A 19097-nucleotide genomic window follows, 5' to 3' on the forward strand; every position below is an offset into this window, starting at 1 on the left:
AGTTATGATTTATGTTAGACTACATAGGTGCATTAAATAAATTTGCTACCTGGATACTTACCATGATGTTGACAGACTGGTGTTCCAAAAGCAGTGCTGACATAAAAATTATAGTTTAGACAAACATACTGTCAAGAGAGCCCACTTGGCTGCTGTTATGGTGGCCTGTAATTATGAAGCCTGACTACCGCTGTCAAAATATCTTTTTATGCATTTCAGTATCTCTTGTGCTGACAGGCCGCTTATCTCGCTGTACAGGTGGCCAAGAACAGCAAATCAAAATGACACAATTCAAACAGACCCCAGCACATATCGTCATGGCCACTGAGGCAGAAAGCAGTTGGCGCTTTTGAAAGAGAAGTTTTGCTTTTTTAATGAAAAATATTTTTTATCAGCAACTCCTGCTGTCACTGTTTTATCTTATAGGATCAAAACAGAACCTGAAACAGGATTATGGTGTTTTTTTTACCCCCAGTCAGTTTCAAGTACCTCTTGAGCTGAGTATTTGACCTTTCAAATGGAGACCATGAAGATTACCAGGAAGCTTTAATAAACTCTAAAGTTGCTGGTACTTTTATCTGCTGTAGTTGTTGCATACTATTATAGTTTAATTTGATCTCCTAAATCACTAATCCTGTGCTCAGCCTTGGAGACTTTATCTATGAATTACGAACATCATGTTGTACTGTCAAATGGGTCCTGCTGAGAGTTTGTTTTATAACTGTTATTCCTCTAGCTTTTTGCTGTTTTCACAGACTACTTTTAACATTTCTGCCATTGTAGACAACAAGTCCTCACTCTCCTCCAGTGCGGTTGACTTTCTCTGGTTGCTGGACCATTGGAAGATTTCACCTGTTTTGCTCTGCATCTAGCTGAAAGCAAAATGGGAGAGAGTGGGCTGATTTTGCACCCTTTTTCATTCAGTTAAGATTTTAAGGCCATTGGCAAGTTAAAGGAATATAGTGGAATAAGGCTGTTCCCTAAAAAATTAGGATGGCGGCAGCTGATAGGAAGCCACACATGAGCTCTCTGGCTCATATCTGACTTCAAGTGTAGTTGTCACATTACCTCATCAATAACTTTCAAATCATTTCATAGATACTTCATTTAAATTTTAATAAGCATGTTTTAAAGCATCATAATAAGGAAACCTAAACAAAGGGAAACAACTCAAATATACTGTTGCTGCTGTAATAAGTAGAGCTGAGTGAAAATCCAGTGTTTTGCCTATTCCTTGTCAATTCCTAGTATTAACCCTCAATTACCAATTTTTTTCCAGTGATTCATTATGAACACATGACACAATGCAAAAGAAACATCTCTTACATATTCCAGTTTACCTTAATAGTGGGATGCTGACTGCCATTTTTAATCTGATACATCTAATGGAGCTATGTTCTTCCTGTAGTCAGCCATTTCACTATATCTTATTGGTACATTGACTCATCTTATACTCATAAATACAGCCTTGCACTCTGTTTTTTTGTTTTGGTGGTAGAGATGGTTACGGTTTAAGCTACCATAGTACATTCAAATGCATTACATACTCCTGAAACATGTTCCCCCGCAGATGCTCTTTGCTTTCCCGCCAAAAAATGGTTTATGTGGGAAGCATAGAAGCTGCACCAGTGCTCACTCACCCTTCCCCGGCAGCATGGGTGCATCTGTTCAGGAAGCTGGGGGAGAGGTAAGTCACCATGAGGGGGGGAAGGGCAGGGTCTAGGGATGCCCAGCCGCCAAGGACCTTATTCCCAGCTGGGCTGGGCAGTGGGAGGAAAGAGGAGGACGACGATGACGGAGATGGAGTTCCACCTCCCCTGAATGGAGCAGAGGTCAGATCAACCCCCAAAACCTCCCCTGGCTGCAGGAAGCTCTCCACTGTGGGTGTGGTGGGTCTTGGAAGGGGGGTCTGGGTGCAGGGGGTGAGGCTCGGTGGGGTGGGGAAGGCTTGGCAGGGAGATTTGGGTGCGAGGGGACGTCCAAATGCACAGGGATTGGGCAGACAGAGGGAGCAGCTCCTTGTACAATGATCCCTCCCCCCACTTCCTGGCCCTATTGCTCCTCAGCCATGGGGGGAGGGGTCACTGTACGGGGAGCTGCTCCCCCTGTCCACCCAACCCCTGTACATCTGGACGCCCCCTTGCACCCAAATCCCCCTGCCAAGCCTTCCCCCTCTGCACCCGGAACCCCACACTGAGCCCCTTCTGTACTGGGAGCCCCCCACACCCAAAGCCCCACCCTGATCCTCACTCCTGCATTGGGAGCTCCCCACACCTGGACCCCCACTCCACTGAGGCCCAACAAGCTGCATCCTGACCCCCCACTCCCTCAGCACCCAGACCACTCGCTTGAGCTCTCCACACCCAGACCTCCCATCCCCCTGCTGAGCCCTAATCACCTTCACCTGGACTCCCCTGCAGAGTCCCATTCCCCTTGCACCCAGAACACCCCCATGAGCTCCTGTGCATCCAGATCCACACAACACGCTGCTTGCACCCAGATTTAACCACACAGGACCCTGGTACTCTTGAGGTAATTCTGCACCTAAAATTTTTAAAAATTCTGCAAAATTCTGCACATTTTATTTGTCAAAATTACAGTAATACAATAACAATATAATCACACCATTTTCAATTATTTTGACAATTTATTTCAAAATACTTGTCAGCAAATAATTGAAAATGGTGGTGATTATATTGTTATTTTGACAACTAAAATATGCAGAATTTTAAAATATTGTGCACAAAATTTTTAGGTTTTTTTTGGTGCAGAATTTTTAATTTTTTGTGCAGACTTCCCTCAGGAGTAATGACAATCCAGTGTATTTCCCCTGTAAGAAGTGTACTGATTCTTTTTGTCCTTACTTTCTGTCAAAGTGTTTATAATAACATGTTGCTTACTTCCTTGATGAGGTAGGAATAAGGTAAAGTCTCCTGAGCATAAAAATCCAATAAGCTTGATTAGAATAAATTTTGAAGGTTTGTAGCAACTGTATGAGCCATACTTGAAAGACAAGAGGTCATGCCAAAGGTGAAGAAGAAAAAGGAGTTTTGGAAGACTCGCTCCACCAGTGCATACCTCAATGTGGTAGCCAACTGCCTTCCTTCCTTCTGCTGTCAAAAGCTTGTGAAGATGCTACATATGAAAACAAATGGGCTTCATACAAAATGTCATTTTTGGAAGACAAATATATGAGACTTTATCTACAACTCATGGCGATCGGGGGAGGTTCCGGATGACTGGAAAAAGGCTAATGTAGTGCCCATCTTTAAAAAAGGGAAGAAGGAGGATCCAGGGAACTACAGGCCAGTCAGCCTCACCTCAGTCCATGGAAAAACCATGGAGCAGGTCCTCTAGGAATCAATTTTGAATCACTTAGATGAGAGGAAAGTGATCAGGAACAGTCAGCATGGATTCACCAAGGGCAAGTCATGCCTGACTAACCTAATTGCCTTCTATGACGAGATAACTGGCTCTGTGGATGAGGGGAAGACAGTGGACATGTTATTCCTTGACTTTAGCAAAGCTTTTGACACTGTCTCCCACAGTATTCTTGCCAGCAAGTTAAAGAAGTATGGGCTGGATGAATGGACTATAAGGTGGATAGAAACCTGGCTAGATCATCGGGCTCAACGGGTAGTGATAAATGGCTCCATGTCTAGTTGACAGCCGGTATCAAGCGGAGTGCCCGAAAGGTCAGTCCTGGGGCCAGCTCTGTTCAATATCTTCATTAATGATCTGGAAGATGGCGTGAATTGCACCCTCAGCAAGTTTGCAGATGACACAACTGGAAGGAGTGGTAGATACCCTGGAGGGTAGGGATAGGATACAGAGGGACCTAGACAAATTAGAGGATTGGTCCAAAAGAAATCTGAAGAGGTTCAACAAGGACAAGTGCAGAGTCCTGCACTTAGGACGGAAGAATCCCATGCACCGCTACAGACTGGGGACCAAGCGCCTAGGCAGAAGTTCTGCAGAAAAGGACCTAGGGGTTACGGTGGACGAAAAGCTGGATATGAGTCAGCAGTTTGCCCTTGTTGCCAAGAAGGCTAACAGCATTTTGGGCTGTATAAGTAAGTAGGAGCATTGCCAGCAGATCGAGGGACATGATAATTCCCCTCTATTCGACATTGGTGTGAGGCCTCATCTGGAGTACTGTGTCCAGTTTTGGGCCCCACATTACAAGAAAGATGTGGAAAAATTGGAAAGAGTCCAGCGGAGGCCAACAAAAATGATTAGGGGACTGGAGCACATGAGTTATGAGGAGAGGCTGAGGGAACTGGGATTATTTACTCTGCGGAAGAGAAGAATGAGGGGGAGATTTGATAGCTGCTTTCAGCTACCTGAAAGGGGGTTCCAAAGAGGATGGATCTAGACTGTTCTCAGTGGTAGGAGATGACAGAACAAGGAGTAATGGTCTCAAGTTGCAGTGGGGGAAGTTTAGGTTGCATATTAGGAAAAACTTTTTTACTAGGAGGGTGATGAAGCACTGGAATGGCTTACCTAGGGAGGTGGTGGAATCTCCTTCCTTAGAGGTTTTTAAGGTCAGGCTTGACAAAGTCCTGGCTGGGATGATTTAGTTGGGGATTGGTCCTGCTTTGAGTAGGGGTTGGACTAGATGACCTCCTGAGGTCCCGTCCAGCCCTGATATTCTATGATTCTATACAAAACTTAATTCTCTGGGTGGATGTAGGATGGGGAAGCAGTGACTGATTAGGCTGGAAAGCAATGTGAGAAAATAACTCTGACCTCCTCAATGGGAGGAAATAATTTAAAATATTGTTCGTATAATATTGTATACTATTATTACTGACAGGAATATTTTATTTATTTATTTACTGTTTATATTGCAGTACTACCCAGAAGTCCCAGTCAGGATTGTGGCCCCATTGTGCTAAAGGCTGTACCTATACAAAAAAAAAATGTGTGGAGAGCCCAATCTGGGCCAAAAATATCTAAATCTTTGGAGTTTCTGCAAGTAGTGAAAAATTTGATCCCACAGCTATCCTGGAACAAATTATTACCTTCCTGTTAGATTAAATAATATTTCTGTGTTATCAGGATGATATATGCATGTAGTTAAATGCCATTGAATTCTTGCCAGAATATCAACTAGAATGAACAAAATAGGAAATACAATTATGTTTACAATTTCAGATCACAGGCAGAATTTTAGCAGCAACCAGAAATAAAGAAAATGACAATTGAAGGGAACATTTTTAATTTTCCCAGGTGTTAGCCTAGCCAAGCAGTCCAAAGGAAGAGAGCAGGTCAAGATGAAGAGAGTGTCTCAAAAATAAAACATTAAAGCTTAAGGATTCAAAATTGGTTAATGAAATTCAATGACTGAATAAAATGAATTGGACTCTTCTGATAAGAAAAGGCTTGAAGTCATAAAAACTGCAGTTTGATTAATAGTTCTGCATATAAGACCGTAGAAATTAGGAGCACATTTACTAAATATTTGTTGTGTTTTGTTAGTATGCTTGCCTAGATTTTCCTTTCCTGCTTTTCTCCTCCTTTGCCCCTCAAGCCAAAAATGTAGACATTAAATATAATTGGGAACTGTAGAATGTGAATATCGATCAATGAATTAATATTTTTGTTTCTGAAAAACATAACATGAACGGCATCATAGCTTTAAATCTGTAGGAATGCTTTAGGGCCGGATGATTTATTTATTGTGCATATTCATGCTTAGCTCCATGTGTACTGAAGTACTGAAAAACAATAAAACTAAAATAAGAACAGTTGCTGCATGCTTCATGTCATACAGATGCCACCTTTTGAGCCTTATCAAATGGTTGGTTCTGTCTAAACTGTCTCTGTACCATTTAAAGTCTCGGAATAGATGAAGAATTTTATTTAGGTAATTTACTAATACCCTTTCCTTCCATACCTGGCTGTCATGAATATTATTTGGTAATAAGCTTTCCAGCTGTTTCGTCAGAACCTTGGCCAAAACTTTACAATCACAGTTTATTAAAGACAGGTCTATAATTAGCATCCTTGAGGCTTTTGGGTGGATTCCAGTCTGCCCTCCAGGGGTCCTCTGGTTGTTTCCACTTGACGCCTTCTTCGGCCAATGGACACTGGATTCTTAGGCTGGCACCTCTCTGATCATTCATTTATTATCCACACCAAGCAGCCATCCACATACATCCTCTATCTCTATTTTAATCACAATTGTTAACAAAGCGAGATAAATACAACAAAAGGCGGGGAGTCTCTGTGTGCTGTTTCTGTTGTTACAAAGTATTTGTTTGAGAACAGACTCTGTCTTAGGATGTACTAAAACAATTAGCAGCCAAAAACCAAGAGACCTCCCTCTTAATTAGTAATACTCTGGAATTTAAACTATGGGGAATCAAACTCATTTGTGATTTTAATACAGAACTTCTTTAATATGATCTAACATGGGCTCCTCCACAGCAGTGGCCAGAGCAGCCGATGGCTCCTCCAGGGCTTCCCTCATGGCAGCTGATGGCCCCCTGGGGCTTCCCTCCAGAGCGGTGGCCAGAGCAGCCACTGGACCCCTGGGGCTCCCCTCATGGCAGTGACCGGAGCAGCCACCAGCCCCCTGGGGCTTCCCCACAGCAGCTGGTGCCACAGGCCCCCCAGGGCTCCTCCCCCACCACCCCCCAGCTGCTGCCGTGGGGCACCTTGGGGCTCCCTCCTCAGCTGCTGGTTCCTGCGGGATTCCCTTCCCTCTCCTGGTAGAGGTACACCCCTCCCCAAGATTCAATCGGGGTATTTATGGTATAAGTCATGGACAGATCACGGGCCATGATTTTTTGTTTCTTGCCCATGACCTGTTGTCAAGGTTCCTTCCCCACTCTGAACGCTAGGGTACAGATGTGGGGACCTGCATGAAAACCTCCTAAGCTTATCTTTACCAGCTTAGGTTAAAACTTCCCCAAGGTACAAAATATTCCACCCTTTGTCCTTGGATTGGCCGCTACCACCACCAAACAAATACTGGTTACTGGGGAAGAGCTGTTTGGAAACGTCTTTCCCACCAAAATACTTCCCAAAACCTTGCACCCCACTTCCTGGACAAGGTTTGGTAAAAAGCCTCACCAATTTGCATAGGTGACCACAGACCCAAACCCTTGGATCTGAGAACAATGAAAAAGCATTCAGTTTTCTTACAAGATGACTTTTAATAGAAATAGAAGTAAATAGAGGTAAAGAAATCCCCTCTGTAAAATCAGGATGGTAGATACCTTACAGGGTAAGTAGATTCAAAACATAGAGAATCCCTCTAGGCAAAACCTTAAGTTACAAAAAAGATACACAGACAGAAATAGTTATTCTATTCAGCACAATTCTTTTCTCAGCCATTTAAAGAAATCATAATCTAACACATACCTAGCTAGATTACTTACTAAAAGTTCTAAGACTCCATTCCTGGTCTATCCCCGGCAAAAGCAGCATATAGACAGACTGAGACCCCTTGTTTCTCTCCCTCCTCCCAGCTTTTGAAAGTATCTTGTCTCCTCATTGGTCGTTTTGGTCAGGTGCCAGCGAGGTTACCTTTAGCTTCTTAACCCTTTACAGGTGAGAGGAGTTTTCCTCTGGCCAGGAGGGATTTTAAAGGGGTTTACCCTTCCATTTATATTTATGACACCTGTCCATGACTTTTACTAAAAATACCCATGATTAAATCATAGCCTTAACTGAATAAATGGCTACTTCCCCATAATTAATCATCTGCTTCTCAGTAGCAAGTCTTGATTAATGTACCCTAAGGCTGTCTTACTAATTGTTCTTTGTTGGTAGTTTTTTCAGCTGTAGTGCACACACGCCATCATCTTCTGTAAATCTGGTTGCTTGAGTTTTGGATCTACTTTTGTTTGTTGAATGGATAGGAGTTGGGGAGATGATGTGAATCCCTAGGTCTTCCTTCTTCCCTCATTCACGGATCTCCATGCAGAAGGTGCTGAGACCCCATTGCCCCCACCTCTGCAGAAAGGGGATGATCAGACTCAAGGTTTGGTTTGGATACGTTCAGGATCTTTAAATGTAATTTTGACTCAATGTTGTAGCTAAAAATTAGCAAAGGGTCTTGGGCCTGTATCCAGTACTTGAGCATGTGATGTCCTGTAGATGTACTTATCAGAGATTGAGCTATAATAGGAATCCTTTTCTTATATAAAGGACTTTTGCACAAAGCAGCATTGTGTATTTCAGAATTACTGTTTGTCATCAATAGGAATTCTTTTTATGTACTATCAAAGAGGAGTACTTTAAAGAAAACATCACCAACTCACACTGAAGAGCTGGGAAATGGGTTTAAGAGACTTCGTAAAACTTCAGAATCCATGATGCTTTGAGGTTATTCAGTTTTAAACATAGCAAGAAGCAGTCAGTTAAATCTGGCTGTAAACTAATTTTTGTATTCAGTTGTTAATTACTGTATTTGTACCCATAGTTTCACTTTGAATCTAGAAAACTGTTAATCTAAATCTCTATATAGCCCATACTAGTGGTTAATCCAGTACTTTGTGCTTGTTTTTACAAAGTACTGTCAATCTAATTACCTCCTTCTGTTTTACTTCTCTGCTAAGAAATAAAATCACCTAAGTGCAGTGAGAGATTGTAACTTGCTGTTAATTACTGTGGTTATGACTTCCAGCCTGAACTCAACTGTCTCTTGGGTGTAGTTGAAACTAAGCACCAGCTGCCATGTAGTGATGCCATTGCAAATACTAAATGTTAAAAATTATTGATTTTAAAATTAGATGGAATTTAGAGCAGGGCTGGATTAAAGGACACCAGGGCCCTACACACACCATGATGAGAGGCTCCTTATAGCCTTGCTCTGCCCCTGTGCCATGGCCCCCATTCTCTTCCAGAGAAGCAGGGGCAATGGCCCGGGGCCTGGGTTGTATCTGCATGGGTCAGGCTTCCTGTACTCTCCTCCTGCCTATGCTTTTTGGGATGGAGTTGGCAGAGTTCCCAAGAACAGTGGGTTGTAGAGTTATCACACCATTGAGATTCATAGGGAAGTGCATACCTTTCAGAGCTATTGTTCCAGACTGTCTGCGGTCTCAGGCTCACATTCTCATGCTCGATTCGCATTTTCAATCTTTTCTTTGCAGGCATGAGGGCTAGAAAATTAGGATATTGGGATTTTTTTTTAAATGAAAGCTGAGATTCTGACTTCATCATGTGACTTCAGGAGCATGGTCCCTTGGTTTCAGGACTAAAGTGCCTGTGCTTTAATCCCTTCTTAGTTTAGGTTGCTCACTAAACACCTATCTACTAAAATTCTAAATTATATTCTAAGTGTAAAAGGCAAGTTAACTCTGAGTCTTAGGATATATGCAGTGGTTACTAATTAAATTCTTTATAATGTGAGGATTTTATCCTACTATCTTCACATATTTAGTGCCCAAGCCTGCAATGTTCTGTCATCTGAACTGTCTGTATTTCATAGAATCATAGGGTTGGAAGGGACCTCAGGAGGTCATCTAGTCCAACCCCCTGCTCAAAGCAGGATCAATCCCCAATTTTTGCCCCAGATCCCTAAATGGCCCCCTCAAGGATTGAACTCACAACCCTGGGTTTAGCAGGTCAATGCACAAACCACTGAGCTATCCCTCCCCCCCAATTTGCATAATTGACTTCAGTGGGACTATTTGTATGAAGACTTATAATGATTTAGTCCCTGGGATTCAGTATTTTAGTCTTTCAGGGTAGTGTATGATCCAAAAAATCGACATGAGTATTTTTTGTCATGTGTTGTAAAGTAGATTTATACACCAGTGATATAGTAAAGTTCCTTGACTGTTCAGAGCTTGGAGACATTTTACTGTTTCAGAAGATTTATAATGCTGTGTTTTATGGCAGTTTCTTCTGCCTGCTCTGAAGCACATGCCACAGTGTTTTTAAGTGAGCTGTGCATGTTTGACAAGCTAGAATTGTAGCAATTCCCATCAGTGCATGAGCCACAATGTCTCAAGATTTGTTTTTGTTGGCTGGTGTCCAGTACCGTGCTATATAATACGTTTACTTGACAGAAGAAAGTGGTGAACTGCATTAACTACAAAGTTTTTAAAGGCTGGCAAAACACATGCAGTAAATATTAATAAACGAAAAGGCCACTTACCTTTAACCTTGAATTCTGCTATTAGCTGTGTTTGTTTTAGAATTACTGTAGCATTTGAGTAATAACTGATATCGCAACAAATAAGAATTGTTTTTTAAAAATAAACAGTTTATTAACAGGCCTACATTGACTGCGTTGGTAACTTGTTATAGCAAGTGACAGGGATTATGGAGATCCTAAACATCAAGAAATGTAACTTTACATCTCTACTAGTTGCTACATGTAAAATGAGCTTTGACCTTTAATATGGTTGTATATTTAACCTTGCATACCTGTGAGAGCATGGAGAGGTGTCGTTTTTTAAAACTATTGTGTCTGTGTGATGTGTGGGATGAGATTTATATTAGGGACATTTCAGGAGGCTCTATTAACTGCCACTTCATTGAGGCTCAGTACTGTGAAACCTGTTTCTCAATAAGTAATAGAGAAAAGCCTATATTTATCTTATAGCCAAAAGAAGGTCCAGCTGATTAGGGCTTAACAGATTTATGGTTTTTCAGAATCAGGCATTCCACTAGCATATTAGCACGTGGCTCATATTTAACATCCAAACAAAATTATATTGGGGCTATGCCAGGAATGGGAAGGAAAACTGGGATTGAAGTAGGGAGGTATTGGGTGGGTGGAAGGCTTGAAAATTGGCAGTGGGGGATATATAGCCATTCACTTATAGGTCACCAAAGTAAGTATAGTAACTTCCTGAAATGTCTCCAGTCTCCCAAGTTACAGTATTATGTTTCATTTACACTCCCTATTATAATTTAAATTATTATACTTCTCTTGTTAAAACTAAAGTGAACACCTGTTTTGTGGCTTGTATAAGATGCAAAAGCACTCTTTCTCACTCCCCCATCTCAATATCAAATATAATTTAATAAACAAATGATTAGTCCAGGTTGAAAGGTTCTCTTGGGCAAGGTGGAACAGCAGGCTTGGGAAGGAGGTTATGAAAGATGATTGAGCACATTTCAATGAAATAAGAATATGAGCATGAATCCTTTTAGCTCTAGATACATTTATAACATAGTTAATACAAGTCCTGTCAACACTATAACCTTCAGTCTTAGAGTTTATTTATCCCTTTATAAGGTAGTTACCTCTCAAACAATAAGCACTCTCCAATTATCTAAATACATAGAGTCTGTTGTTTAGGTGAACATTAAGATTTGTTGTTCTTCATGGTAAATAGTGTCTTTGCTTTATTTACCTCCTCAGTCAATCATCTTGACCATTCAAAGAGATTTTTCATTTTGGTTTTGTAATTCAAACTGAAATCTAGTTTTCATAGTTTCATAGATTATAAAGCCAAAAGGAACTGTTGTGATTATTTAGTCTGACCTCTTGTATAACACAGGCCACAGGACTTCCCAGAATTAATTTCTGTTAGAACTAGAGCATATCTAGTGATATTTCATATGGATGAATATGTTGTGTGTGTAAAACAAAAAGGTACTAAGGCCTTGACAGTCTAAAATCAGTTTGTGTACTGATCAAAAGAGGGGCGGAGGTATCATCCCAGGAGTATAGGCTGAGGCATTGACTACAGGCAGAGACTGAAATTGGATTAGTTCTTTAGGACATCCTGGGGAAAGGAGAAATCAGAATGAAGACTAACTGTTTTTAAGTTGTTGCAGAGTCAATGAGTGAGAGAACAGCATTGCGTGTGAAAGTTTTAGTTCTATAGGGAAGAAAGACCATATGAAGTAAGACTCAGAGGAAAAGAGCTTCATTAATTACTTTAAAAAACCCTTACAAAGTTGTATGCTAAATCTGATTTCAAGAGCTAAATGGTTTGAGACACAAAAACACTGATCCAATATCAATATGTAATTTTATTTCAGAGTGTTGTGCGTTGTCTTTGGCATCCCAAGCTAAACCAGATCATGGTTGGTACAGGAAATGGATTGGCTAAAGTATACTATGATCCAATCAAAAGCCAGAGGTATTTAATATTTACATTATTATCATTAAAACCATGTTTTTTTTCTCAACCTTAGACTGACCGTATTAAAAGGTGAGGAAATTAGTTTATGATCATTTGTGAGGCAGTGAGTCAAAAATAGTAGCTTATGTTTTTCAGAAGCAGTGCATTTTCCATTGAGCCTTTGATTCCGCTGTATACTTGGATATTAAAATTTGGAACTTTATCTGTGGTTTTGAATACTTTCCATGAGGTTCCATCAGTGTACTATGTGGAAATGGCATTAAGAATGCCCAACTAGCATATCCCTCACTGTCCCCAAAGACTGCTAAAGTGGTGTTTGTAAAAAGACTGTTTAATGTAGTCATACTTGTTTTTCTGAAGTAGCATTTTGTTTAGGAGTCCAACTCTTAGTTTGAATTTCAGTGATCTGTGCAGTTATGTTGAAAACCCAAATTTGAGAAGAGGTGAGGAATGGAATGAGAGAATTTCCCATCTGTTTCACTTTCTTTGCTGCCCGTGGCCAGTGACTTCATACTTAAAGGATGGAAAGGCAGAAGCAATTAATGAAAAGGGAAGCTAGCAGTTGAGAGTGGCAGGATGAATTTAAAGACACTGCCTTGTTTGGAATTTAACGTCCTCATCTCATAGCTTTTCTGCCAGTCCAGCACACTTTATCCCTGCTGGCAGATGGAGCAAGCACAAATGATTTTCTGATTATCCTCTCCCTCCTTTACGTACAAAGATTTGTTCATTTGCATGCTCAGCTGCTTCTCTCTCTAGCAGCCAAAGAAGTATTATATTCTAAATTTCAAGCTGAATTTCATATCGGATGCTGGTTGTAACCTGAATGCTTGATTATGGGGACAAGCTCAGGTTCCCAAGATTTCTGGGACCCAAGTTTAATTTTTTCTTTCTGTGTATATTTTTGAAGGCTTTGTAGTGATTTGACATCAGAGCCTGGGTTCCTGCTCCTACATAAACAAATTCTTGTGCCTTCTCTTCTCTACATGCGTGGGAGACATCCTGTAATGGAGGAACCTTGCCTCTAAATTCAAAAGATGCTTACAGTTCAGAGCTGTCTTAATGTAACTAGGTAGTCATGTAAAATGCAGGAGCATTCCAACCCTGAAGTCTCAATGGAAGAGGTGCACTCTTGTCTGTGATAGTTTCCTGGTTTCATTTTTTCCTTTTCCTTCACAGATATATATCTATATAAATAGAGGGAGCACACCAATTTAAGTCTGTTACAATTTAAGTTACTTCCAACAAGACCTATGCAAGCTTTGTCCCATAGTTCTGTCAGGGCATCTCCATTTAGACCGCCAATACTCTGCTGCTTAAGAGAGGATAATTGGGCTGAATAGTTGCAGACTGTGTGATGTTTTTTGGGTTGTGAACAAGCAAAGTATAAGATGAAACTACCACATGCATTTCCACCTCTGACTTTAAGCCACATTATAACAAATTCATCAACCGCTCTAGCCTCCCTTACATGCATACTCACAAATGTATTCATACATTTGTAAAAGTACTATTCAACCTGGCTGGAATTTTATTTTGAACACTTTCTACTTCTATTATAAATAAATAAATTAAGCCACTTTATTTTTTATCCTAGGGGAGCAAAATTATGTGTGGTTAAAACAAAACGAAAAGCCAGACAGGCAGAGACTCTTACACAGGATTACATTATAACACGTAAGTAATTTAAACATATATTTAGAAGGTAACCCTTATTCATTTCTCAGGCTTTTACCTTTATATGTCCCCATCTCAAAAAGTCAAACTATCACCATATTGTGTTTACACTTCATAGGAGAGTGGGTATAGCTCAGAAGCTAGTCCACCATACTACACGTCAAATGAAAATGTTCTTGCATATACCCTGTATAGTTGTTAATATTGTTATTTACAAGGTGCAAATACAGACTTGATCTGATGAAATTCTGGATGGGCTAAAGTTTTCCTTCAGAAATCCAGGCTGGCCTTTTAAAGTTTATATATTTTGTATGAAATATATATATTTCATACAAAAAACTTCATGAAAAATACTTTGAGATTGCAAAGATAAAAACTTTGAAGTCATGGAAAGACAGGATGGTGGTCTGTGCAGGTTGATGAAGATCTCTGACACTTGGGAGCATACACAATGCCAATGGAATGTTCACAGACTTAAAGGAAAAGTTTTGAAGACATTCTAGTAAAAATGTGAAAGTGGTGATTTTCCAGGTCTTAGAGCTCAGCCAAAGATATGTGGAATTTTTGTCTGAACAGATAAAACACTACTCAGAACTATCCTCCTGCAGAATATCAAGTTTCTAATAAAAACTGTGGAGATGCTAGGGCTGTTCAAAGAAATGGTCAAAAAAATTGTTAACATTGGCAAAATTACCTATTTTTCCGGAACCTCACTCTCGGAAGCAGCAAACCCATATTTGCTGAAATTTTCCAAATTTCAGTATGGAAAATTTCAGCCTCAATCAACAGTTAGTTTGGCAAAGTTATAAGCACATCAAAAGAGGGGCTTTATAATGGGTAATTTTAGGCAACCTTAACCGTAACATTGAACAGCCTATAATAGAAATAGTGTCTATACTTTCATTAATTAATGTTTGCATTCTAAAGTGCTTCGATTATGCAAATTTTCAAAAATTAGAGCCTAAAATCCACTGGGACCACAGCCTCTGAGTCAGTTAGGGGCTTTTAAAAATCCCACCATTAGATGCCTAAATATGGATTTCTCTAATTTTTGAAAATATTAACTTTATCATGAGGATTTGTCTGGTTCTTTCTTGCACATAATTGTGGAGGCCTAGTAAGAATAGATCCATACAAAGAAATACGCTGAAAATGTTTCTAAACTGATAGAATTTGGAGTTTCACTTGACAGGTTTTTTTGTAGGTTTGTTGCTTGTTTGGAAGCTTTTCAGAAGCCCCTTCGTTACAGGCAACATAAAGCATCTTTTTACCAAGAAAGCACAACAAACCATATTTGAATTTCAGAATTGCATATACTGATTACTTAAAATGCAGGAATGCCACTTGAGGGATTAGGTGTTATTTTTAAAATACAGGAATATTATTACTCAGCTGGATTTTCCTCAAACAAGCTTGACTCCACATATGGCAAAATCTTGGATCTGTACATTAGTCACCTCAAATGCCCTGTGCAAACTGATCAAGTTCGTCACTTGCCAACAAACTGTTCAGACACTTCATACTTCATGAATTCTGCAAAAATAAACTCTAAACATTTATTCCTAAAGATCCACAGCCATATCATCTCGGCTGTGATTTCATTAAGTCTAATAATTTAAGCAGACCTCCCAGAATAACTCAGAAAGAGATAATGATGATTCAGTGGATAGTTCTGATTCAGTATAGAGCCAGTGCCTGCACATTAGAGGCTACTGTGCTGCTGAAGATACTATCTTTTTGTTGAGAGGTTAAGAACAACACACTGACAATTTGTGGTCATTAAAAATACCAGGGCAACTTTCTCAAGAGGTGTTAAATCCTGGTGTCCTGGCCAAATTCTGACAGCAGTAATTAGGTCCTGCCAAGCTAAATTTGCCTCATTACTTAGGGAAAATTGATTTTGGCAGCATATGTAGAAGTGCATCACAACTTGGATCAGGGAGGTGATAATTCCCCGTCTGTCACTTTGCGGTAAAACTGTGCCTGGAATTTTGATGTCTCAGCACCTCAATATTAGAAAGATGTAGAAAAATTGGAAGTTAAGAAAAGAGCAAGTGGTTGATCAGGCAACTGATGGGCTGACCAACAGAGGAATGAGCTAAATAAGTGTAAATTGCCCCGGCGATTTATTAGATTAGGGAATAGTCCTTGGAGAAGTTGTGGAAATCTGGTTGCTTTAGACTTTTAAAAACAGACAGGACAAAGCCCTATAAAATATACTGTGATAAGCCAATGTGGAAGTATGTAAGAATGACATCCCTGGCATTGCACAAGGGATGGCATCCTCTCTATGTAAGGGTCAAAAGCAATCTGGCCCATGGGGTTAAAGATGTAAAAGTAAATGTGATTGCTAACATTTAGAATTGTTTTCCCAAACTGTGAATCTTCTCTTTAGCTCATGCTCTTCCAATGTTTCGTGAACCACGGCAACGAAGTACCAGGAAACAGTTGGAAAAGGATAGGCTGGATCCCTTAAAATCTCACAAACCAGAACCTCCGGTAGCAGGACCAGGTAACCCATATTTAGTCTTTTCAGATTGTTATAAGTAAATGGGAAACTTATTTCAGAGTTCTAGAAGTAATTTTGCTCATGAAATTATATTTACATTGTAAATTGTTTGGGACTGGGAATGCTGTCTTTATTATGTGTGTGTACAATGGCTGGGGTGCTACTTCCATACAAATAAATAATAACAAAAATGACTAACGTTTTGTTTAGGCCCATAAAATATTCTATAGAACACTACTTTGACTGCAACTCTAAATGCTATTTTCTTTTCTTTCCCACATCTCTTTTCTTTACAGTAATATGTAAGTTCAGTACACTACTAGATCAGTGTTACAAACACAGTACTTCACATTTTGTCTATGTGTTCATTACTCTCAAATATTCTTTTTCTTTTTTTTCCCAATTATAGGTCGTGGGGGCCGTGTTGGAACTCATGGAGGTACATTGTCATCATACATAGTCAAGAATATTGCACTGGATAAGACTGATGATAGCAACCCCCGAGAGGCCATTTTACGACATGCAAAGGAAGCTGAGGATAACCCCTACTGGGTTGCTCCAGCCTATTCTAAGTAAGGAAACAATTTTAAAAAACACAAGTAATATTTCTTAAAGCCATTGGGAGTTTGATATAAACAGAAAATATACATTTTTAACAGCATTCTCTGCCTTTTCTGGATTATTGCCAATAATAAATTAAGAGTGTGTCAGAGCTCTGATATGAAGGCAGTACATACAACACATCAAATTGTTAAAAGTATACATTTCTAAAATTTCCATTTTTAAAAGCTAACCTTTCAGTGCTAGAATACTATTTTAAAGCTTTCTAAAATGTATTTCTTACTGTTTCTCATGGTCCTAAATCTGTTACAGTTAAACTCCAAGGTACTAAGTAATCCTGGCTTTACAGGTGGAGAATTACAATAGTACCAGTACATATTTTTAAAATCTCTAACACTTTCTAAAGTAGATGTTCCTCTAAAATGTGTGACATAAGTAGCATGGTCTGATGTGGATGTATTAATATTTACAAGATTTTTAAAGATTCACACTACACCATCATGTAGGTATGTATACATGCTAAAAGCCAGACCCATGTTACAAGACCTGTGCATCTACTTAAGGCAGCTTGGCTATATAGGTCGAACGATACTAAAAATAGTTTTTTTTTCCTAAAATAAGTCTGCTCCAAAATGGGGCATAAATAAAAACACAAGTGCTTGTAGTGGTATAATGATTTAACTGGCAGGAGTCTGGGTTGTCCTGTAGAATATAGTTTTGCCATTTATGAGTTAAGTTGTCATGTCTTATTCTTGCCCATAAATTTTTATACCAGCAATATTTAATGTATAATGTGTGTGTGAGGGGTGCATATACATTACATATACAGACATTTAAACTATGGAATAAACTCCCTCAACTCTTTGCTTACTTGTAAGATTCTAAAACAATAGCCCACATTTTCTGCCTTTTTTGTTTATAAAAAATTGCCACTGCAAAATGTGTTTTTTTCAAATTATTATTTATTACTATTTAACTCTTAAGTAGCACTTTTCATCTGTAGATGTACAAATGCTTCACAAAAGAAGGTAAGTATCAATAATCCAATTTTACAACTGGAGAAAATGAGATACAGAAAGATGAAATGACTTGCTCAAGATTACATAGCACGCAGAGCCAAGGGCAGAAGCCATGTTTCTTGACTCCCAGTCCAATGCTTTTAGACAATGCTGCCACGATGTAAGTTTTACTTCTGTAATGAGAAGATAATTAAGAAAAGCAGAGTTTGAAAGTTACCCATAGTATGTTAACAGTGATGGGTATTTGTGATGTGGACACTGATCCTCTGAGCTGAGTACAACTTCTTCACACAGTTCATTGAGCTATCATCAGGCAACAGTTCTTGATCTCCATTGACCGAGGCTGGCTTTGAACTGGGAAATATTAACTTTTATAACACCTATGCCACTGTTACAAAATATATAAAATAAATAACTAATGCAATACTGCCTACATTTACCAGTCCGAAAGAAGTACTCTTTAAAAGGATAATTCTGGAAAGGTTACTATAATGGAGATGCCAAGTATGGTGGTTTTTTTCTTATTTGGAGATTCACGTGTGCTCGAGATGAAATTTATTCCGAGTCTAAATTCAGATATTTTTACTTAAAATATATAAATATCCCTTCATAAAGAAGTAAATATGACCACTCATACCATCAGATATGTAGGTACTCCAGTGTATATTTGGCTAAGTAATTTAATTGATGAGACATTAGGTTTCATCCCTGACACCTGTAATGTAATAGACATGAAAGTTTTAAAACATAGTAGTAGTAAAGAAGGCTCACTGTGTCAGGTGGGCAGATCTCGTTTCAGTTTATTGTTTAAAAATGTATCTGCAGGGGAAGAAAAGAGCTGGCTGAGAAGTGGGGAGGATGTAAGTCCAGAATGCTATTAGCTTATACACCAGACAGTGATGTGGGGGGCAGAGGGGAGAGCTTGGGCAATAGCCAGCACCATGCTGGCTTGACAGCTTGGGCAATGATAAATTTCATGCCATTATCCCTGCTTAAGAAACTTACTTTTTAAGAGGTATCCTGTGGGGAATACATTTTAAAGTAATTTTTTATGTATATAGACACACACAAATTTGGGCCCTTTCTGCATATCATATTACATTTCTGATGAACCTTTGCCTTTTCATACTTGGATTTCCAAAAACATAGGCATGTAGTTTATGCCTAATCTGCATGTACAAATTTGCCAGACAGATGTATCACTAGTCATTTGTGCACACAAATAGCCAATATAATAGTTGTGATAATTATATATATTGGACTTTGCTATGT

General features: G+C 39.4%; 1 protein-coding gene across 2 annotated transcripts in view; it reads left to right on the plus strand.

The window, feature by feature from the left end:
- The window catches only part of WDR70 (WD repeat domain 70), a 258585-nt gene that overhangs the window by 225581 nt on the left and 13907 nt on the right, over nucleotides 1–19097 (plus strand). For both annotated transcript variants that reach the window (XM_007065736.4, XM_037902696.2), the window contains exons 14-17: nucleotides 11956–12056; nucleotides 13657–13736; nucleotides 16132–16248; nucleotides 16655–16817. In XM_007065736.4, coding sequence (XP_007065798.1) covers nucleotides 11956–12056; nucleotides 13657–13736; nucleotides 16132–16248; nucleotides 16655–16817 — 461 coding nt within the window. The remainder of the gene's footprint in view (nucleotides 1–11955; nucleotides 12057–13656; nucleotides 13737–16131; nucleotides 16249–16654; nucleotides 16818–19097) is intronic.

Source organism: Chelonia mydas, chromosome 5 (genome assembly GCF_015237465.2).
Source record: "Chelonia mydas isolate rCheMyd1 chromosome 5, rCheMyd1.pri.v2, whole genome shotgun sequence".
Lineage (NCBI taxonomy): Eukaryota > Metazoa > Chordata > Testudines > Cheloniidae > Chelonia > Chelonia mydas.